The sequence below is a fragment of the Primulina eburnea genome, chromosome 16 (genome assembly GCF_022965805.1).
Source record: "Primulina eburnea isolate SZY01 chromosome 16, ASM2296580v1, whole genome shotgun sequence".
In the NCBI taxonomy this organism is placed as follows: Eukaryota; Viridiplantae; Streptophyta; class Magnoliopsida; order Lamiales; family Gesneriaceae; genus Primulina; species Primulina eburnea.
The window spans coordinates 9,351,540-9,374,739 of record NC_133116.1 but is presented as its reverse complement, the minus strand read 5'-3'; the positions used below and the strand labels follow the sequence as shown (position 1 = coordinate 9,374,739).

At 33.9% G+C, this 23,200-nt stretch overlaps 1 protein-coding gene across 1 annotated transcript; it reads right to left on the bottom strand.

Annotated features, from left to right (window-relative positions):
* Positions 1-20,949: 20,949 nt before the first annotated feature.
* On the bottom strand, positions 20,950-21,453 carry LOC140815997 (protein NRT1/ PTR FAMILY 8.3-like). Its single transcript, XM_073175064.1, has one exon. The coding sequence runs from the start codon at positions 21,451-21,453 to the stop codon at positions 20,950-20,952; it is 504 nt and encodes a 167-aa protein (XP_073031165.1).
* Between the last annotated feature and the right edge of the window lie 1,747 nt (positions 21,454-23,200).

Genomic DNA, 23,200 nt, shown 5'->3' with positions numbered 1-23,200 from the left:
ATCAATATTTTACTATTTTATTTATTATATAAAATAAATAAATATTAATTTTATTGATCCGGTTCGACCGTTCTGTGGAACCGGTGGAACCGGTTGAACCATTTTTTAAGGCTTGACCGGTTCGATTAACGGTCCGGTTATAAAAACACTGGTTGAAACGACACCAATACGGAGTTGACATGTGTAGTGATAAATCAACACTCCGATTAAAAATAACTAAAATTACCAAAAAAAATAAAAAAAATAATACGAGACAAATATCCAAATTTGATGATATAAAAAGACTAAAATCAGTACAAATACCATTTTACTTGATTCAATTAGTTATTTTGATCAAGACATCAATCCTCAAATAACAATTTTTTTAAAAATAAAAAATGGCTGGGTTGATCTGGTTATTGTCGATCAACGACCAGATTTCACCCAACTTTTAATTTTTTTAAAAAAATAAAAATTATTAAAATTTAAAAAGTTCAAAATCTTGGCAAAAAAAATCAAGATTTTTTTAAAATAGTTATGATAAATCACCAACGCTCATATTTTTGAAAATTCAACCATATTCCTATAAATTAACATCATTAAACCTTTAGGGGGTGTATTCAATCTAAACTTTTAATGACTTTTAATGACTTTTTTTAAAAGGTGGGCTTTTGTGGAGTTGATGGATTTTGATGGACTTTTATAGAATCTCATTGAATTGTAAAACATATTTCATAGATTTTAATAGACTTTTTTTCAAGATTTTTGTAGACTTTTGTAAATTTTATAATTGTGATTTATTTTTTTATTAATTTCTTTTAAATAATTATTGAACATGTATTGTAACGTCCCGAAAATTTGGAAGTCCACGGGAACCACATGCATACAACTTATTAAATTTTTTGGTATTTTATTAAATTGTTTTAAAGCAGTAAATGCATGTTTATTTCATTAATTATGTGTTCAATTATTTTTGTGCATTTTATACATAATTCATGCATGATATAATTTAATTCATTAAATTTATGCCTTAAGATTTCTAGATGCATTTCACGTTCGAACGAGAATCGGAGACCGGAGAATTTTCAGGAAAAAACTATTTTATTACATGATTAATTTTTATTAATTAAAATAAGATGTTTTAAAGGTATTTTTCAAGAATTAGGATTTATTGGGTATTTTTACCCGCATGATTTTATTTTTAACAGTACGCAAATTTTATCGAATCGGGGGACGTTTTGAGGTTTCGGCTAATGTTTTCAAAATCTTTCCAACACGAAATATTTTTCGGGAGTATGTTTGGACTTAATGGGCCTACTTTTAAGCTTGTTGGGCTTAATTAGATTTTAAAACCTCTAATCGTTATTTTAAAGCCCATTATCTATGTATCTATTTAATTAACTCTTAAGTACCCATTAATCTAAACCTACCCCACTCCGATAATTGAACCAGCCGACACCAACCACTCATATCCTTTTCCCATCAGTTTCCTCACAAGCAACCTCAAGGCTTCATCGGTCTCACCATTTCTTCAAAGGAAAAATCATCCCGGGTCTCCATTGCATCGTTCTTGTTCTTCAATCGTTAAGGCACGCATGTATCACCCTTTTCTCTTCACACACGCTAATAGTATACTGATCTTTATGAAAATTCATGAAAGTTTTTCGATCCAGCCTTGTACATTCACGATTTTCGGTTTTTCTGTGAGTGTTTGCATTTTTCGGTTGTTGCTCATAATTTTGATGATATGTTGTGCAAAGGGCTGCCATTTTCTTACTGAGAAGGGGCTGTGTGAAGTGGGTTTAGTGCTGTCAATATTGCTGGATATCTCGATCTGTTCCTGTTGGTGTGTAGGGTCGATGGTGTGGTGGCTTAGAGTCACGTTTTTTGGTAGGGAATGGGGTAGAGGCCGAGCCGACGGTGTGAGGGCTGAACCAAGCCTTGGACCAGGCCCTGCTAGGTCTGAGACACGGTTTAGTGAGGCTTGATCCATGCTGAAAACAAGGGAACGATCGAACAAGCTAGGGAGAAGCATTTTGGTCTCGGGAGGAAGCTTGTTGCGTCTTCTTAATTCCTAGTGGTTGGGAGCGTGCAGGGGGTCAGTGGCTTGGTTTTGTTAGGTGCATGAGGGTCTGATCGAGGTCCTTATTAGGCTGGTTCATGGCTGGAGAATCGATTTAGCTTGGGACGTGAGTTGTTGGGAGATTAATGCACATGAGGTGTGGTAATGGGATAGGACCGAGAGTTACTGTCAAGTTCTGAAAATTTTCAGCCATGGATTAACATCTTAATGACATGGTTTGGGACCTATTAAGTGTTTTTAAAATATGGTAAAAAGTAGGAGAAAATCTGGTTAGATTTTGGGTCGATTCGGGTTAAAACTGGGACCCTGGCCGAAGTTTTAAAACGAATTAGATAAGTTGTGTTATGGGCTCAAGTTTACGTCTAGGAATGCTTATAATTACGTTTTTGGGACATTTTAAGGAGTTTGGTTAGTTTCGGGTCAATTTTAGAAGTCTAGGGGTGAAACGATAATTTTCGGGTTTCCAAGGGCAAAATGGTCATTTTGCACCCGGGGTGAGATTTTGGTCTTGGCAACGCCCTATGCACAAATATATGATATTTTAAATGTTTATGCATCGTTTTTATGATTTCTACTCAATTATGATAAATACGTTGTATGCTTGGTTTAAAAGAAAAGTTAAGAATACGCATGTTTTCTTAAGTGATGAAAATGATGATATTTTTTTTGAATGATGGGAATTGGTTGTGACTGACGATGTATATGTATACGATGACATGAGATATGATGAGCTGAGGCCCGGGCTCAGTGGGCGGGTAATGCTGTCGCTGATGTCCCCCGCCGCCGGGTACCACGGTTTTTATAGATGGATCCATCGATAGAGCTGATACGATAGAGCTGATACGAAAGTCACAACTAATGAACTGAATTCAATTAAAAAGAAAATGTATACGTATATGATGACATGAGATGACATGCTTTAATACGATATGATTTTACACGACACATTTAAGTATATGATAACATGCGATGACATGTTTTGACACGTATATGATGATATGAGATGACATGATTTGACACGACATGATTTTATAGGACATGTTTATAGTCATGTTTCAAAGTTCATGAAAGGTGTGTTGGCATTATGATTTTACACGAAACTTTTACGTATATGATGACATGAAATGCTTTAATACGATATGATTTTACACAACACGTTTACGTTATGCTTTTAAAGTTCATGAAAGATATGTTGAGTATGATATTTTTCACTACTGTGTGCTATGTATATGTACTTGTTATTCCTGGTACAGGCGTGTTGAGTCTTTAGACTCACTAGGTGTGTGTGATGCAGGTGAGCTTGATGATGAGGGAACTGGAGGTTCCGAACTCTGAGTAGGCAGACCTGGTGCGGTGACATGACCCGAGGACCACATGTTTTCCGCATTACGATTTATGAGATTGAGAGGAGATGAATATTTTCATACGTTAATGATTTTAAATATTTTAATGTTAAAAATAAATATGATTATTTTAAAGGATGAATTTGATTATTTTTAAACGACGCTATTTTTACATTTTAAAATTAATTAAATGATTTACTAATTAAATAAATGAATGTGTTATACGTGTACTGAATTTGGGCACTACAGATAATATATTTACACTACAATAAATTTCAATTTTAAAATATGATCTTAAGTTTTAAAAATATAAAAGAAACCGTAATCTTGAGCTGCTTGTTTTTTGCGACCAACAAATTATCATAGTCCTAAATCACCATATTTATTACCTAAAAAAAGGAACATATATAGAAAATTATAAAATCAAATATAATTGTTCCGAGAATTCATCTTTAAATAATAATTCTATTCTTAATTTCATTCTGCAAAATAAACATGGTATATTGCTTCAAGTTAGTGGCCAAATACTAAAAATAGACTTTTTACATGGAAAATTGTATTTTTTTGTCATGTATATTTATTTTGTTGTGATTTTGGTCCTTTATGTTGTCAAATTTCAATCTTCATCCGCTCATTTTTTTGATTTGACGTTGAAACCACTGTTTTCAAAATCGGACCGGACCGGTCGGTCGGACCGGTTCAACCGCGAACCGGCCTCCAGACCGGTCTGGAGATAAGGAAAAAAACCGGAAAACCGGTTTAACCGAAAAAACCCGGTTAAAATCCGGTTAAACCGGAAAAACCGGAAACCGGTTAAAACCCGGAAAAATCGGAAAAACCGGAAAAGTGGTGTTTATTTGGATATTTGTTGTAATTTTCATCTTAAAAATTAAGTAAAAACTATAAAAACATAAATAATCAATATTTTACTATTTTATTTATTATATAAAATAAATAAATATTAATTTTATTGATCCGGTTCGACCGTTCTGTGGAACCGGTGGAATCGGTTGAACCATTTTTTAAGGCTTGACCGGTTCGATTAACGGTCCGGTTATAAAAACATTGGTTGAAACGACACCAATACGGAGTTGACATGTGTAGTGATAAATCAACACTTCGATTAAAAATAACTAAAATTACCAAAAAAAATAAAAAAAATAATACGAGACAAATATCCAAATTTGATGATATAAAAAGACTAAAATCAGTACAAATACCATTTTACTTGATTCAATTAGTTATTTTGATCAAGACATCAATCCTCAAATAACAATTTTTTTAAAAATAAAAATGGCTGGGTTGATCTGGTTATTGTCGATCAACGACCAGATTTCACCCAACTTTTAATTTTTTTTAAAAAATAAAAATTATTAAAATTTTAAAAGTTCAAAATCTTGGCAAAAAAAATCAAGATTTTTTTAAAATAGTTATGATAAATCACCAACGCTCATATTTTTGAAAATTCAACCATATTCCTATAAATTAACATCATTAAACCTTTAGGGGGTGTATTCAATCTAAACTTTTAATGACTTTTAATGACTTTTTTTAAAAGGTGGGCTTTTGTGGAGTTGATGGATTTTGATGGACTTTTATAGAATCTCATTGAATTGTAAAACATATTTCATAGATTTTAATAGACTTTTTTTCAAGATTTTTGTAGACTTTTGTAAATTTTTATAATTGTGATTTATTTTTTTATTAATTTCTTTTAAATAATTATTGAACATGTATTGTAACGTCCCGAAAATTTGGAAGTCCACGGGAACCACATGCATACAACTTATTAAATTTTTTGGTATTTTATTAAATTGTTTTAAAGCAGTAAATGCATGTTTATTTCATTAATTATGTGTTCAATTATTTTTGTGCATTTTATACATAATTCATGCATGATATAATTTAATTCATTAAATTTATGCCTTAAGATTTCTAGATGCATTTCACGTTCGAACGAGAATCGGAGACCGGAGAATTTTCAGGAAAAAACTATTTTATTACATGATTAATTTTTATTAATTAAAATAAGATGTTTTAAAGGTATTTTTCAAGAATTAGGATTTATTGGGTATTTTTACCCGCATGATTTTATTTTTAACAGTACGCAAATTTTATCGAATCGGGGGACGTTTTGAGGTTTCGGCTAATGTTTTCAAAATCTTTCCAACACGAAATATTTTTCGGGAGTATGTTTGGACTTAATGGGCCTACTTTTAAGCTTGTTGGGCTTAATTAGATTTTAAAACCTCTAATCGTTATTTTAAAGCCCATTATCTATGTATCTATTTAATTAACTCTTAAGTACCCATTAATCTAAACCTACCCCACTCCGATAATTGAACCAGCCGACACCAACCACTCATATCCTTTTCCCATCAGTTTCCTCACAAGCAACCTCAAGGCTTCATCGGTCTCACCATTTCTTCAAAGGAAAAATCATCCCGGGTCTCCATTGCATCGTTCTTGTTCTTCAATCGTTAAGGCACGCATGTATCACCCTTTTCTCTTCACACACGCTAATAGTATACTGATCTTTATGAAAATTCATGAAAGTTTTTCGATCCAGCCTTGTACATTCACGATTTTCGGTTTTTCTGTGAGTGTTTGCATTTTTCGGTTGTTGCTCATAATTTTGATGATATGTTGTGCAAAGGGCTGCCATTTTCTTACTGAGAAGGGGCTGTGTGAAGTGGGTTTAGTGCTGTCAATATTGCTGGATATCTCGATCTGTTCCTGTTGGTGTGTAGGGTCGATGGTGTGGTGGCTTAGAGTCACGTTTTTTGGTAGGGAATGGGGTAGAGGCCGAGCCGACGGTGTGAGGGCTGAACCAAGCCTTGGACCAGGCCCTGCTAGGTCTGAGACACGGTTTAGTGAGGCTTGATCCATGCTGAAAACAAGGGAACGATCGAACAAGCTAGGGAGAAGCATTTTGGTCTCGGGAGGAAGCTTGTTGCGTCTTCTTAATTCCTAGTGGTTGGGAGCGTGCAGGGGGTCAGTGGCTTGGTTTTGTTAGGTGCATGAGGGTCTGATCGAGGTCCTTATTAGGCTGGTTCATGGCTGGAGAATCGATTTAGCTTGGGACGTGAGTTGTTGGGAGATTAATGCACATGAGGTGTGGTAATGGGATAGGACCGAGAGTTACTGTCAAGTTCTGAAAATTTTCAGCCATGGATTAACATCTTAATGACATGGTTTGGGACCTATTAAGTGTTTTTAAAATATGGTAAAAAGTAGGAGAAAATCTGGTTAGATTTTGGGTCGATTCGGGTTAAAACTGGGACCCTGGCCGAAGTTTTAAAACGAATTAGATAAGTTGTGTTATGGGCTCAAGTTTACGTCTAGGAATGCTTATAATTACGTTTTTGGGACATTTTAAGGAGTTTGGTTAGTTTCGGGTCAATTTTAGAAGTCTAGGGGTGAAACGATAATTTTCGGGTTTCCAAGGGCAAAATGGTCATTTTGCACCCGGGGTGAGATTTTGGTCTTGGCAACGCCCTATGCACAAATATATGATATTTTAAATGTTTATGCATCGTTTTTATGATTTCTACTCAATTATGATAAATACGTTGTATGCTTGGTTTAAAAGAAAAGTTAAGAATACGCATGTTTTCTTAAGTGATGAAAATGATGATATTTTTTTTGAATGATGGGAATTGGTTGTGACTGACGATGTATATGTATACGATGACATGAGATATGATGAGCTGAGGCCCGGGCTCAGTGGGCGGGTAATGCTGTCGCTGATGTCCCCCGCCGCCGGGTACCACGGTTTTTATAGATGGATCCATCGATAGAGCTGATACGATAGAGCTGATACGAAAGTCACAACTAATGAACTGAATTCAATTAAAAAGAAAATGTATACGTATATGATGACATGAGATGACATGCTTTAATACGATATGATTTTACACGACACATTTAAGTATATGATAACATGCGATGACATGTTTTGACACGTATATGATGATATGAGATGACATGATTTGACACGACATGATTTTATAGGACATGTTTATAGTCATGTTTCAAAGTTCATGAAAGGTGTGTTGGCATTATGATTTTACACGAAACTTTTACGTATATGATGACATGAAATGCTTTAATACGATATGATTTTACACAACACGTTTACGTTATGCTTTTAAAGTTCATGAAAGATATGTTGAGTATGATATTTTTCACTACTGTGTGCTATGTATATGTACTTGTTATTCCTGGTACAGGCGTGTTGAGTCTTTAGACTCACTAGGTGTGTGTGATGCAGGTGAGCTTGATGATGAGGGAACTGGAGGTTCCGAACTCTGAGTAGGCAGACCTGGTGCGGTGACATGACCCGAGGACCACATGTTTTCCGCATTACGATTTATGAGATTGAGAGGAGATGAATATTTTCATACGTTAATGATTTTAAATATTTTAATGTTAAAAATAAATATGATTATTTTAAAGGATGAATTTGATTATTTTTAAACGACGCTATTTTTACATTTTAAAATTAATTAAATGATTTACTAATTAAATAAATGAATGTGTTATACGTGTACTGAATTTGGGCACTACAGATAATATATTTACACTACAATAAATTTCAATTTTAAAATATGATCTTAAGTTTTAAAAATATAAAAGAAACCGTAATCTTGAGCTGCTTGTTTTTTGCGACCAACAAATTATCATAGTCCTAAATCACCATATTTATTACCTAAAAAAAGGAACATATATAGAAAATTATAAAATCAAATATAATTGTTCCGAGAATTCATCTTTAAATAATAATTCTATTCTTAATTTCATTCTGCAAAATAAACATGGTATATTGCTTCAAGTTAGTGGCCAAATACTAAAAATAGACTTTTTACATGGAAAATTGTATTTTTTTGTCATGTATATTTATTTTGTTGTGATTTTGGTCCTTTATGTTGTCAAATTTCAATCTTCATCCGCTCATTTTTTTGATTTGACGTTGAAACCACTGTTTTCAAAACCGGACCGGACCGGACCGGTCGGTCGGACCGGACCGGTCGGTCGGACCGGTTCAACCGCGAACCGGCCTCCAGACCGGTCTGGAGATAAGGAAAAAACCGGAAAAACCGGTTTAACCGAAAAAACCCGGTTAAAATCCGGTTAAACCGGAAAAACCGGAAACCGGTTAAAACCCGGAAAAATCGGAAAAACCGGAAAAGTGGTGTTTATTTGGATATTTGTTGTAATTTTCATCTTAAAAATTAAGTAAAAACTATAAAAACATAAATAATCAATATTTTACTATTTTATTTATTATATAAAATAAATAAATATTAATTTTATTGATCCGGTTCGACCGTTCTGTGGAACCGGTGGAACCGGTTGAACCATTTTTTAAGGCTTGACCGGTTCGATTAACGGTCCGGTTATAAAAACATTGGTTGAAACGACACCAATACGGAGTTGACATGTGTAGTGATAAATCAACACTTCGATTAAAAATAACTAAAATTACCAAAAAAAATAAAAAAAATAATACGAGACAAATATCCAAATTTGATGATATAAAAAGACTAAAATCAGTACAAATACCATTTTACTTGATTCAATTAGTTATTTTGATCAAGACATCAATCCTCAAATAACAATTTTTTTAAAAATAAAAAATGGCTGGGTTGATCTGGTTATTGTCGATCAACGACCAGATTTCACCCAACTTTTAATTTTTTTTAAAAAATAAAAATTATTAAAATTTTAAAAGTTCAAAATCTTGGCAAAAAAAATCAAGATTTTTTAAAATAGTTATGATAAATCACCAACGCTCATATTTTTGAAAATTCAACCATATTCCTATAAATTAACATCATTAAACCTTTAGGGGGTGTATTCAATCTAAACTTTTAATGACTTTTAATGACTTTTTTTAAAAGGTGGGCTTTTGTGGAGTTGATGGATTTTGATGGACTTTTATAGAATCTCATTGAATTGTAAAACATATTTCATAGATTTTAATAGACTTTTTTTCAAGATTTTTGTAGACTTTTGTAAATTTTTATAATTGTGATTTATTTTTTTATTAATTTCTTTTAAATAATTATTGAACATGTATTGTAACGTCCCGAAAATTTGGAAGTCCACGGGAACCACATGCATACAACTTATTAAATTTTTTGGTATTTTATTAAATTGTTTTAAAGCAGTAAATGCATGTTTATTTCATTAATTATGTGTTCAATTATTTTTGTGCATTTTATACATAATTCATGCATGATATAATTTAATTCATTAAATTTATGCCTTAAGATTTCTAGATGCATTTCACGTTCGAACGAGAATCGGAGACCGGAGAATTTTCAGGAAAAAACTATTTTATTACATGATTAATTTTTATTAATTAAAATAAGATGTTTTAAAGGTATTTTTCAAGAATTAGGATTTATTGGGTATTTTTACCCGCATGATTTTATTTTTAACAGTACGCAAATTTTATCGAATCGGGGGACGTTTTGAGGTTTCGGCTAATGTTTTCAAAATCTTTCCAACACGAAATATTTTTCGGGAGTATGTTTGGACTTAATGGGCCTACTTTTAAGCTTGTTGGGCTTAATTAGATTTTAAAACCTCTAATCGTTATTTTAAAGCCCATTATCTATGTATCTATTTAATTAACTCTTAAGTACCCATTAATCTAAACCTACCCCACTCCGATAATTGAACCAGCCGACACCAACCACTCATATCCTTTTCCCATCAGTTTCCTCACAAGCAACCTCAAGGCTTCATCGGTCTCACCATTTCTTCAAAGGAAAAATCATCCCGGGTCTCCATTGCATCGTTCTTGTTCTTCAATCGTTAAGGCACGCATGTATCACCCTTTTCTCTTCACACACGCTAATAGTATACTGATCTTTATGAAAATTCATGAAAGTTTTTCGATCCAGCCTTGTACATTCACGATTTTCGGTTTTTCTGTGAGTGTTTGCATTTTTCGGTTGTTGCTCATAATTTTGATGATATGTTGTGCAAAGGGCTGCCATTTTCTTACTGAGAAGGGGCTGTGTGAAGTGGGTTTAGTGCTGTCAATATTGCTGGATATCTCGATCTGTTCCTGTTGGTGTGTAGGGTCGATGGTGTGGTGGCTTAGAGTCACGTTTTTTGGTAGGGAATGGGGTAGAGGCCGAGCCGACGGTGTGAGGGCTGAACCAAGCCTTGGACCAGGCCCTGCTAGGTCTGAGACACGGTTTAGTGAGGCTTGATCCATGCTGAAAACAAGGGAACGATCGAACAAGCTAGGGAGAAGCATTTTGGTCTCGGGAGGAAGCTTGTTGCGTCTTCTTAATTCCTAGTGGTTGGGAGCGTGCAGGGGGTCAGTGGCTTGGTTTTGTTAGGTGCATGAGGGTCTGATCGAGGTCCTTATTAGGCTGGTTCATGGCTGGAGAATCGATTTAGCTTGGGACGTGAGTTGTTGGGAGATTAATGCACATGAGGTGTGGTAATGGGATAGGACCGAGAGTTACTGTCAAGTTCTGAAAATTTTCAGCCATGGATTAACATCTTAATGACATGGTTTGGGACCTATTAAGTGTTTTTAAAATATGGTAAAAAGTAGGAGAAAATCTGGTTAGATTTTGGGTCGATTCGGGTTAAAATTGGGACCCTGGCCGAAGTTTTAAAACGAATTAGATAAGTTGTGTTATGGGCTCAAGTTTACGTCTAGGAATGCTTATAATTACGTTTTTGGGACATTTTAAGGAGTTTGGTTAGTTTCGGGTCAATTTTAGAAGTCTAGAGGTGAAACGATAATTTTCGGGTTTCCAAGGGCAAAATGGTCATTTTGCACCCGGGGTGAGATTTTGGTCTTGGCAGCGCCCTATGCACAAATATATGATATTTTAAATGTTTATGCATCGTTTTTATGATTTCTACTCAATTATGATAAATACGTTGTATGATTGGTTTAAAAGAAAAGTTAAGAATACGCATGTTTTCTTAAGTGATGAAAATGATGATATTTTTTTTTGAATGATGGGAATTGGTTGTGACTGACGATGTATATGTATACGATGACATGAGATATGATGAGCTGAGGCCCGGGCTCAGTGGGCGGGTAATGCTGTCGCTGATGTCCCCCGCCGCCGGGTACCACGGTTTTTATAGATGGATCCATCGATAGAGCTGATACGATAGAGCTGATACGAAAGTCACAACTAATGAACTGAATTCAATTAAAAAGAAAATGTATACGTATATGATGACATGAGATGACATGCTTTAATACGATATGATTTTACACGACACATTTAAGTATATGATAACATGCGATGACATGTTTTGACACGTATATGATGATATGAGATGACATGATTTGACACGACATGAGTTTATAGGACATGTTTATAGTCATGTTTCAAAGTTCATGAAAGGTGTGTTGGCATTATGATTTTACACGAAACTTTTACGTATATGATGACATGAAATGCTTTAATACGATATGATTTTACACAACACGTTTACGTTATGCTTTTAAAGTTCATGAAAGATATGTTGAGTATGATATTTTTCACTACTGTGTGCTATGTATATGTACTTGTTATTCCTGGTACAGGCGTGTTGAGTCTTTAGACTCACTAGGTGTGTGTGATGCAGGTGAGCTTGATGATGAGGGAACTGGAGGTTCCGAACTCTGAGTAGGCAGACCTGGTGCGGTGACATGACCCGAGGACCACATGTTTTCCGCATTACGATTTATGAGATTGAGAGGAGATGAATATTTTCATACGTTAATGATTTTAAATATTTTAATGTTAAAAATAAATATGATTATTTTAAAGGATGAATTTGATTATTTTTAAACGACGCTATTTTTATGGTCGAATATTTAAGATCATTTTTAAATGTTATTTCGAAAGTGTGAGCTAGTAAAAAAAAAAAATTATTTCCGCATTTTTAAAAATGAGCGAGACGTTTCATGTATAACCTATTAAATTTTAAATTTTTTTTATTTATGAAAATTTAAATAAATTTTACTTATTTAATGGTTAAATAAATTTAATTTGTGAAAAACGACAAATGAACTATCCAATTTATTAAAATCAAAATTTCAATTCTTTATATCAATTCAACATATTAATGAACAATATTTTTATAAGTTCATAATAAAATTTTATTAAAATGAATAATTTATGAAATACAATAATCATAATGATTCAAGAAAAAACAACAATTCATCTATTTTTACATATAAATATTGGCAATATAATAAATTCAAGATTGATCAATCAGACATTTGAATAGAAGAAATTTTTTTTTGAGAGAGAAGAACTCTAGAGATGGCTTGAGATAGAAGAGAGATAGCGTATTTTTCAGAAAAGAAAGTCCATCAAAATCTTTGGTATAGGTGGAAGAATATTTTAGATTTTCTGCAATTGTACATAAGGCTTTAAGGTTTGTACATGAATAATAAAATAAGAATCCTTGAAAATCTATAGATTTTTTGGATACCTCTTGACTTTTGTAGAGTTTTAAAAAGTCAAGTTTGAATACCACATGACTTTTTAAAACTCTACCAAAATCCATGTTGAATACCACTAAACATATATAGAATCATTAAAAGTTTAGATTGGATAGCTCTAGATTTTAAAATTCCATAAAAGTCATTAAAAGTTTAGATTGAATACACCCCCCTTAAAAATCTCAATTTCCTCTACTTTCACTTTATAAATCAAATTTTCTTCCTCTTTCATTTCATTTTAAATCCAAATATGAAATTTATTCGTAGAGAAATGATGTCCCCAAATTCTTCTCAATTCGAATCTGAATACTCAAATGATCAGATGTTGAGTTTTCTTTTCAATCAAATTCAATTCTTCCAAAATCTTGAGGAAGTGATCAATCCTCCTAAATCAAAAATGAAAGGAAAGAACTTAGCTGCTGATGATGGGATGAAGACGTCACAAGGAAACATTGGAACAAGATCGAATACGAAGACGAAGCTAGGCCTCGTAAAATCATGTTGCAACGGTTCCATCAATCCGACACTTGACAATGATCAAAGTAACTCTAGTTTCTAGGGATTGGTTTTGAATGAATTTAATCATGAGTTGCTAAATGAATGGAATTTATGTGCATGGAACAATATATAAAAACATTTCACCGATGTTGAGAAATGATTGTTCGCTTTTTGAAATAAAATAAGTGAACTAGCATTTAACCAAAATGTTGGGTTTATTTTGTCCGACAGATATCGAAAATAATAAAAATATCAGTATAGGATGTAACACAGAGAATTTGTGTTTTATCAGATTAAGTGTTGTGCCAGATGTTACAACATCTAAGACGACATGCATCGGAAAATTAAAGTTCGTAACACAAATTCACTTAACATAAACTAATGGACGAGATTAAATATGAACAAGTATAAATACTTGTGCGGTGCCTCAGGGCAAAAAATTAATCACTAGAAAACGTACCCATTTACAAAAACCTATCACTAGTGATTTTCACAAAAATCAATTTCCTCAACAAGTTGAGAAAACAAATGCTTTCTAAAAAAAATCACCAGAATAAAAACTAAAACAAAAATGTTAAAAACGTGAGCCAAAATACTGGAGTAACAAAAACGATCTTCAGCCAACTTCGTTACGATGTTTTCTGCAGATATTCCCAACATTCAAGGTAACACGTAAACCAACACTCTTCAAAACAGCAACGTCTTTGTAGAATTATTTGTCTCTGAAATCTCGACGTGCAAAAGTGCATCAGTTATGCATTCATGAAAACCTCTAAGCGAAGAGGGAAAAACAAAACGGACGACTCCTCTTCAAAACAACAAAGCCTTTGTAGGATGTTTTTCTATGAGAACCATGACGTGCACAGTGCGTGTTTATTTATTGAGAAGAGAGAGCGAGAGAGAGTGCTTCAAGGAAACATATTTCACAAGGAAAGTGAGAGTTTAATTAGAAATAAAATCATTTTAAACATTGATATCATATCTCATTAAATCATTACCATAAATATAATATCTAGAAAAGGCAAACCTAATATTCTACATAATCATATCAATAGAAAATTAAATTTAAGAAAGATATTATATCACAATAAAATCTTAACATAATTATCTAGAAAGGCAAAATCATAATTAAATATTATACTAAATCAAATCAACAAGGAAAGATAATAATATGGAAATCAATTTAATATGAAATTATATTTCCTTTCAATCTCCCTCTTTTTGCCTTTCTGGACAAAATCAAATCAAACTCAATTTCTCAGTTGAACTCCAGTTTTCTCCCCTGAATAAAATCAAGTTAGTACGGGCATTGTTCAGTTGTGTTGGCAACACCTGAGACAACACCTACAATATTAGCAGTTCATTAAAACAGAAACACATCAGGGAAGCAGAACCTTAACAGAGCAGAACATTAAAAAAAAGAGCAATCAAAGATATCAGATATATGGTATCATGTGATCCTTTCAATTCACAGTCCCTTGAGTTTGAGTCGCATTTTCTCCCTTTTTTGTCCAGAATGGACATCTACCTCTATAGCCAGACGATAGTCAGAAACTAAGTTCTCATAGGAGACAAGATCAGCTTTAGCCCGTAATCACTATCCAAAATTACTGAGATAATTGCGTCAAAAATCATTTCAAAAAATTTCCACAATTAAAACCCACATCGAATTAACACCACTAGAACATCAAACATCACACATATTCAATTTTTCGTAAAATCTGGATTTCAGCGAATTTTCTTTGTCGAAATACTCGTACCTCATGACACAACAATATTCACAATGTTATGTTTATGCATGACCTATTTATGCCTAATAACATAATGTAACAGAAATAGAAACATGAAAACAAATATGATATATGTTCACAAATGAAGTGTTGGCACAAATTTTGGCAACATCTTCTGACAACACGCACAATTCCAGAAAAAAAATTTTGATTTATCTTCACACTTGATGATTTAACAACTTTCTGATCATAGAAGTTGTAGCTCTCACACTAGAAGAACGGTCTTCTTTAGGACTCCTCTTGATAGCTTTTTCAAATTTCTTCTATTTTACTTTCTGTATGAAATTCAGAAGAGGTAGCTCGCACACTAAAAGCACAGTCTTCATCGGACTCTTTTAGATAGCTATTTCCCATATTTTATTCTGATACAGATCAATATGCATAATTGATTTTTTTATTTAATCTTTTCAAGTCACCTTTCGTATGGGTCAATGTCATGGAGTACATGATCATCTCTCAACTACTTTGTGATTTAATCAAATTATTAATCATATCCAAGTGTGTTAAGTTTAGATAGAACAAGAAATTGTAAGTGCACCAGAAGATTATGCAACATTGTGGTAACACATCATATAACAGTATGAGTGCAAATGCAGTTTGTCTAAGTTTTAGAAATGCACATGCATGTTAGGTGTTGTCCGAGATGTTGTAACATCTGAGACACCATCTATGTATGTTTAAAACACATGCTGAGAGATTTCCTAAGGTTGGAGAATCTCTCAAAATCTAATGTTTTTGTGAATATGTCAGCCAGTCGGTTATTTGTACCAAAAAATTCAATTCGAATCAATCCTTTTTCTACTAAATTTTGAATAAAGTGATGTCTAATGAAACTAACCCATGAAAATTGTGAGAAATCATCAACATAGACTTGAAAAATAAGAATATCACCTTTAGATTTCTGAATAAAAAGAGTTTTGTCTACCTCACCTCGTTTGAAGCCAATTTCCAGTAGATATTCACTTAATCTGGGAGTATAAGGAGCTCATGCAAATAAGTCCAGCCATCTTTCGGTAATCCACTTTTTCTTTCTTTCGAGTTTGGACACCTTCATGCATACTTCCAATTATTTGAGATGATGGATGGTTTTTCTTAATTTTACTTGGAATATTATGTCCATCATCTACTGCGTCATCATTGTTATTCGTTTCGTCCTCAGCTTCAGTGACTTCAGTGTCAAGTGTTGTGCTAGGTGTTGCAACATCTGGAGCAACATCTGCATTTTTCAGTATGATTGGAATTTCCAGTAGGTCTTCCGCATTATCTTCAGCTGTTTTCTTTTTCAAATCTGCATAGTCATCCAAAGCAACATTAATGGATTCCATAATAGTCCTAGTACGTAAATTAAACATGCGGTAAGCTCGACTATTAGTTGCATATCCCAAAAACGAACACTTGTCACTCTTTGAATCAAATTTTGCAAGTTTATCCCTGTCATTCAAAATATAGCACACACAACCAAAAACATGAAAATATTTAAGGTTAGGCTTCTTTCCCATAATTATCTCATACGATGTCATAGTCGAACCACTTCTCAAATACACCCTATTTGAAATTTGGCAAGCGGTGTTAAGGGCTTCTGCCAAAAGATGCTTTAAAATACACTTTGAAATCAACATCACCCTTGCCATTTTTTGAAGTGTTCTATTCTTACGTTCGACTATCCTATTTTGTTGTGGTGTCTTTGGAGCAGAAGATTCATGTGAAATACTTTTTTTGTCACAAAAAGATGAGAATGAAGTGTTTTCGAATTCCTTACCATGGTCAGTCCTTATTTTTCTCACCTTCAAATTATGAATGTTTGTAATCCTTGTGATCAATTTTTTAAACACATCGAAAGTGTCTGAATTTTCCTAATAAAAATTATCCAAGAAAATTGTGAAAAGTCATCTACACACACAAAGGAATATTTCTTATTCCGAAACTTTCAACTTCCATAGGACCCATAAGATCCTTATGTAGTAACTCCAGACAGTGTGTTGTCCCAGATGATGGCAATACTGGGTGTGACGCGCGATTCTGCTTACCTTTTTGACAATCTCCGCATACAAATGGTATACCAAATGAAAGGTTAGGCATACCTCGTACTGCATCGTACTTACTCAAGTTCTTTAAGGTTTTGAAGCTTGCATGTCCGAGTTTTTGATGGCAAAGGTCAAGTTCGGTGATTTGCACATGTTTGCATGAAAGATCTTCACCTACTTGGTAGAAATTATCCGAAGACCTTGTACCTGTCATAATGCACATATTAGTTTCATCAAAAACTTCACAAGTATGTCTATCAAACTTAACAAGCAAATTATCATCACACAATTGGATTATGCTTATCAAATTCGAATTTAATCCTTAAACATGAAGCAAATTGTGAAGCTTTGGTAGTCCTTCCACATTCAAAGTTCTCTTTCCCACAATCTTTCCTTTAGCTCCCCCTCCATATGTTACTCTACCATGATTTTTTTCAACATAATCGATGAGATGTTCTCTTGAACCTGTTATGTGGCGTGAGCTTCCACTATCAAAGTACCAATGACCTGCAGTGTTAGTTCTCAATGAAGTATAGACAACATTACATTGAGTTGGTCAATGAAGTATAGACAACAGTACATTGAGTTTTTACATTTGGTATCCAAATTTGTCTTACTGTAGGTCGATGATGGGAGGTGTTGTGGGAAATGTTGGACAACATTCGGGGACAACATACGACTCGACTTTCGATTCAAACAGTCATCCCGGAGTTTAAAGCAGTAGGGCCTGATATGACCAGGCTTAAAGCAGTAATGACATATGTACCTTCGTTTTCTTCTCTTAGGGACATGTGTAGTATGTTGTCTTTTGGTGAGAGCTTTTGGTTGAAGATGTAGTTTGAGATGGTGTGAATGTTTCAGTTTTTCCTTTCACAAACACAGTAGATTTTGAACACTCACCTATTTCAAACACACTGGCTTTGAAACCTAAACCTTTCTTGTCATCCCTTCCCATCAAGAGTATAGAATCAAGCTTGAATGTGCTCGAGTTGAACTTAGATAAAGTTTCAGTTGCCTTTTGAAGTTATTCTTTGGTCTTACCAAGTTCTAAGTCCTTTTTGCTCAAGATTACTTCAAGTTTAGCAACCTACAGCTTTTAGATCAGTGTTCTATTTCATGAGAGTTGAGTTCAACTTATTTCTTTTGGTCCAATCTACAAACAACTCTTCATATAGCTTTTGCTCACTCTCAAGAGTGATTTCTTCATCATCAGCTTCTGATTCACCATCTCCACTCAAATTTCCAGAAGTTGTGGATTTCAAACACACTGTTTTTTTCAGATGTTGCGGCCAGGTGTGGCAACACCTAGGGCAAAACCTAAAGGATTCACTTGCAACCAGCGTTTTTCTTCATTCCTTGGTCGAAACTGTTGTTGGACATGAGGTTTAGGAGATGGTGGTCGAAGTGCTCCGTTTGCAAGTGATGTGTCCATTAAATATTTATGTCAAAACAAAATAAAACCAGAATCAGCACTTAGTATATAAAGAGTTGACTCTGATACCACTTGTTAGGTTTATTTTGTCCGACATATATCAAAAATAGTAACAATATCAGAATAGGATGTAAAACAGAGAATTTGTCTTTTGTCAAAATTAAATGTTGTGCCAGATGTTACAACATCTCGGACAACATGCAGTGGAATATTATATTTTTGTAACACAAATTCACTTAACATAAATATATGGACAAGATTAAATATGCACAAGTATAAATATTTGTGCGGTGCCTTATGGCAAAAATTAATCACTAGAAAATCAAACCGATTACAAAAACCTATCACTAGTGATTATTACAAAAATCAATTTTCTCAACAAGTTGAGAAAATAAAGCTTCCTAAAACAACCAACAATATTAAAACGTGAACAAGAAAGCAAAACTTGATCCCGAAAAACACGATCAATTAGATGTAATCTTCAGTCAACATCGTTACAGACGTTGTCTGTAGATATTGGCAACATTCAGAGCAACACGTCCAGCACTCTTCAAAACAGCAACGTCTTCGTAGAATTATTTGTCTCTGAAATCTCGACGTGCAAAAGTGCATCAGTTATGCATTCATGAAAACCTCCAAGCGAAGAGTGAAAAACAAAACGGACAACTGCTCTTCAAAACAATCAACGCCTTTGTAGGATGTTTTTCTATGAGAACCATGACGTGCACAGTGCATGTATATTGATTGAGAAGAGAGAGCGAGAGAGAGAGCTTCAACAATGTCCTTGATCTCTTATTTATAGATGTAGACTTTTATTCTTCAAGGAAACATATCACAAGGAAAGTGAGAGTTTAATTAGAAATAAACTCTTTTTAAACATTGATATCATATATCATTAAATCATTACCATAAATATAATATCTAGAAAAGGCAAACCCAATATTCCACATAATATTATCAATAGAAAATTAAATTTAAGGAAGATATTATATCACAATAAATCTTAACATAATTATCTAGAAAGGCAAAACCATAATTAAATATTATATTAAATCAAATGAACAAGGAAAAGATAATATTAGGGAAATTAATCAATTTAATATGGAAATTATTTCCCTTCACAAAAAATATTGCTCAAACAATATTCGAGCAAAATTATGGGATTCCATGATTTGATGAGAAAGCTTGGTTGATGCCGAGAGAGCAACCAAAATGATAGATATGGTCATTCGAAAAATTCAAATGGATTTCAATGAATTCTACCAAGAAACTTAAGAATATTAATGATGAATCTTTACACCCTCAGATACCGCCATCATCGATGAAAGAGACGTCGTGCAGAAATTGAGCAAAACCATTAGACGAGTGGGAAGGAAGGCCTTCAAAAAGGTCGTGAAAAGAGAAGGATCGAAAACTTGAAATGTTGTAGATTTGCTCAAAAAATGAAAAAAAATAAAATAAGAGACACAATACTATGAAAAGGAAGATGCGAAGATTGCTCAGCATATAGCAAAAATTGAGCAACATATTGAAAGGAAGTGATAAATCTTCGCATCTTCCTTTTCAAGGGCATGTTTTCCCTATGATCAGATTTCTTGTTACATCTCTTTTCTTTTCAAGGGCAGCATATAACAAGAAAATCTGATCATAGGGAAAAAAAAGTTAACGATCCAAACCCGAGTTACGTTCAACATGAGTATTATACGAAGATACAAGAAAAATTTCTTCGTAAACGATTCAATTCATTATTTATAATTTTTTAATTGCATGTTTTTTTTAAAAAAAAAAATTGCGTGTAAATTTGCAAATTATATATTTTTTCTAATTATTTGTAGTTTTTAATTATGTTTTAAAATTTATTTACATGTAATTATATTTTTGAAATTATGTTTTATTTATTTGTTTTTGAAATATCAATTTATTAAATTGAATAAAAACTATTGAATAAAATAACAAATTATTGAATATATAAAAACTATTGAATAAAATAACAAATTATTGAATAAAATCATCTCCACTACGATATTATCTATCAACATTGTCCATACTATGAAGTTATCAACGAAATTCCTCAATCATTGAACATGCCCTTAGATTCGTTACAAACCGATTATTCATGTATCATCAAACTGTCAAAAAAAAAAAAAAACTGTGAAAGGACTAACACTCTGTACATAATGCATCTAAAGGAAACTATGAACCGATTTCTTCAAAGATTTTAAATAGTGGAAGAACGTTTTCTAAAAGTATATAAAGAGCAAATACAAACAATAATCATGTTCTTCTGTACTGTGTAGTTTCCAGTAAAATATCATTTCATCTCATGTCACCATATTCGATTTTAAAATTTTTGGAGCAGAAGACATGGATCACCAGGTTAAGTAGGCTGAGTCCAGCCAGGAGCCAAAATAAATAATCAAGATGACCCTTGTTCAGATTATCTGGAATCCATGTGACAATGGTCAGAACAAAAGAGCTCATGAGGTAATTGCCTAAGGAAGTTGTGAAGAGCGCAAAGGCACTGCACAAACTGCGCATGGCATCTGGAGATTGGTCATAGAAGAACTCGAGTTGCCCGATAAATGTGAAAACTTCAGCTGCCCCTAATAGAAAATTCTGAGGCACTTGCCAGAAGATGCTTATTGGTACTGGAACAGGCTCGTCCACCAACCAGAGTGATTGGGCCAGGTCCAATCTCCAAATTTCCACTATAGCAGCAGCGGACATGCAGAAGACTAAAAGAAAAAGGACAATGCCCATTCTTTGCAACTCTGAGAATCCTCTCTCTTTTCCAGGCAATTGGAACAAGAATTCTGTCATAGACTGGGAGCCAGAAAATTATACAAACGACATAAAAATATCAGGATATACTGTTTTTGTTAGTCAGACTAAAGAAAAGTGACGGCACGCACATGCATGATCATTCCGGCTACATGACAGAATTTAATCAAGCAAAATGAAAAGTAAGAATGCAAATTATAGGTCTACTAAGGATGCATCATGCATGGTGGCATTATGGCGGCATAAATCCAAACAAAGAGATTGCCATTGTGTGAAATAATTCAGGAAACAAAACTGTTGTATTTTCTCTCGGTTAAAACTTGAATCAACTTTGTGTATTGAGTTCACGATTGAACGCAAATGAGAATGATAATCGTATGCTTTGAATCAACAGCAAATAAGGATGAAGAATGACACGCAGGGTTTACGTGGTTCGATCAAAAGATCTACATCCACGGGAGGTGTTTCCACTAATACTCAAAACGATATACAAATGAACAAGTTTCAAATACAATTACACCACTCAATCCACAGCCTTTCTCTCCTATGGATTTCAAAGAAAAGCTCTCGTGTCTTTTGTGAATGGCTTCATGCTCCTTGTTCGATTTCCTTTCTGGTGAATGATCGCAATTTCATCCTTGCATGACTCGGCCCTTTATACCTGCCTCTTTTTCAGAATGTATGTTGGTGATCAGTGCAAGCCTTCAACCTTCACCCTTATCCAACAACTTGTAGTTGTTTCAACCGATTCTTCAACCGCTTACAGGATAAGTTTTGGTTGCTGATATATTACAATTCTCCACCTTATCTGCAATCAAGAATTTTAGTGTACGCACCTCCTCCTGTCTTGTTGTCTTAAGGCAGCTTGCATCTGGTCACATTGACCAGATCTTTGCATTTCTCAAATTTATTTGTCCCTATGACCTTGGTACACATGTCAGCCGGGTTGTCATTTGTGCTGATTTTAAGAACTTGAATATCTCCAGTCTCAATCTCATTCCGCACAAAATGTAGCCTTACATCTATATGCTTTGTTCTCTCATGGAAAACTTGATGCTTTGAGAGATGTATGGCGCTCTGGTTGTCACAGAACACTGTCACTGTCTTTTGCTTGTATCCAAGTTCTTCCATGAAACTTTTCATCCACTTTGCTTCTTTGAATGCTTCAGTGACAGCCACGTATTCAGCTTCTGTGGTTGAGAGTGCTACAACCGATTGTAAGTTAGCTTTCCAACATACTGCTGTGCCGTTGATGGTGAATATATAGCCTGTTAGAGACCTCCGTGTGTCTATACTCCCAGCATAATCTGAGTCTACGTACCCTGTTATCAAGTTGTCATGTTCTCTTGGATCTTTGAAGGTTAGACCAGTGTCTGTTGTACCTTTAAGATACCTTAAGATCCATTTAACTGATTTCCAGTGTTCTTTACCAGGATTTGCCATAAATCTACTTACCAGACTTACTGCATAAGCAAGGTCAGGTCTAGTGCAGACCATTAGGTACATTAAGCTACCTACTGCACTGGCATAAGGAACCTTTTCCATGTATTCTTTATCCTCTTCTGAGTTTGGTGCTTGTTGCGTTGATAGTTTGAAATGTAATGCCATTGGACCAGTCACTGGTTTGGCATCTAACATCTCAAATCTATTTAGCACTTTTAGCACGTATCCTTGTTGCATTAAGGTCAATTCCTTCGACTGTCTATTTCTTTTGATTTCCATGCCAAGGACCCTTTTAGCTTGTCCAAGATCTTTCATCTCGAATTCGCTACTTAGGTCTGCCTTT

What these genes read in the sequence shown, in the direction of transcription:
- LOC140815997 (XM_073175064.1), bottom strand. Translation starts at nt 21,453, where the DNA reads ATGACAGAATTCTTGTTCCAATTGCCTGGAAAAGAGAGAGGATTCTCA.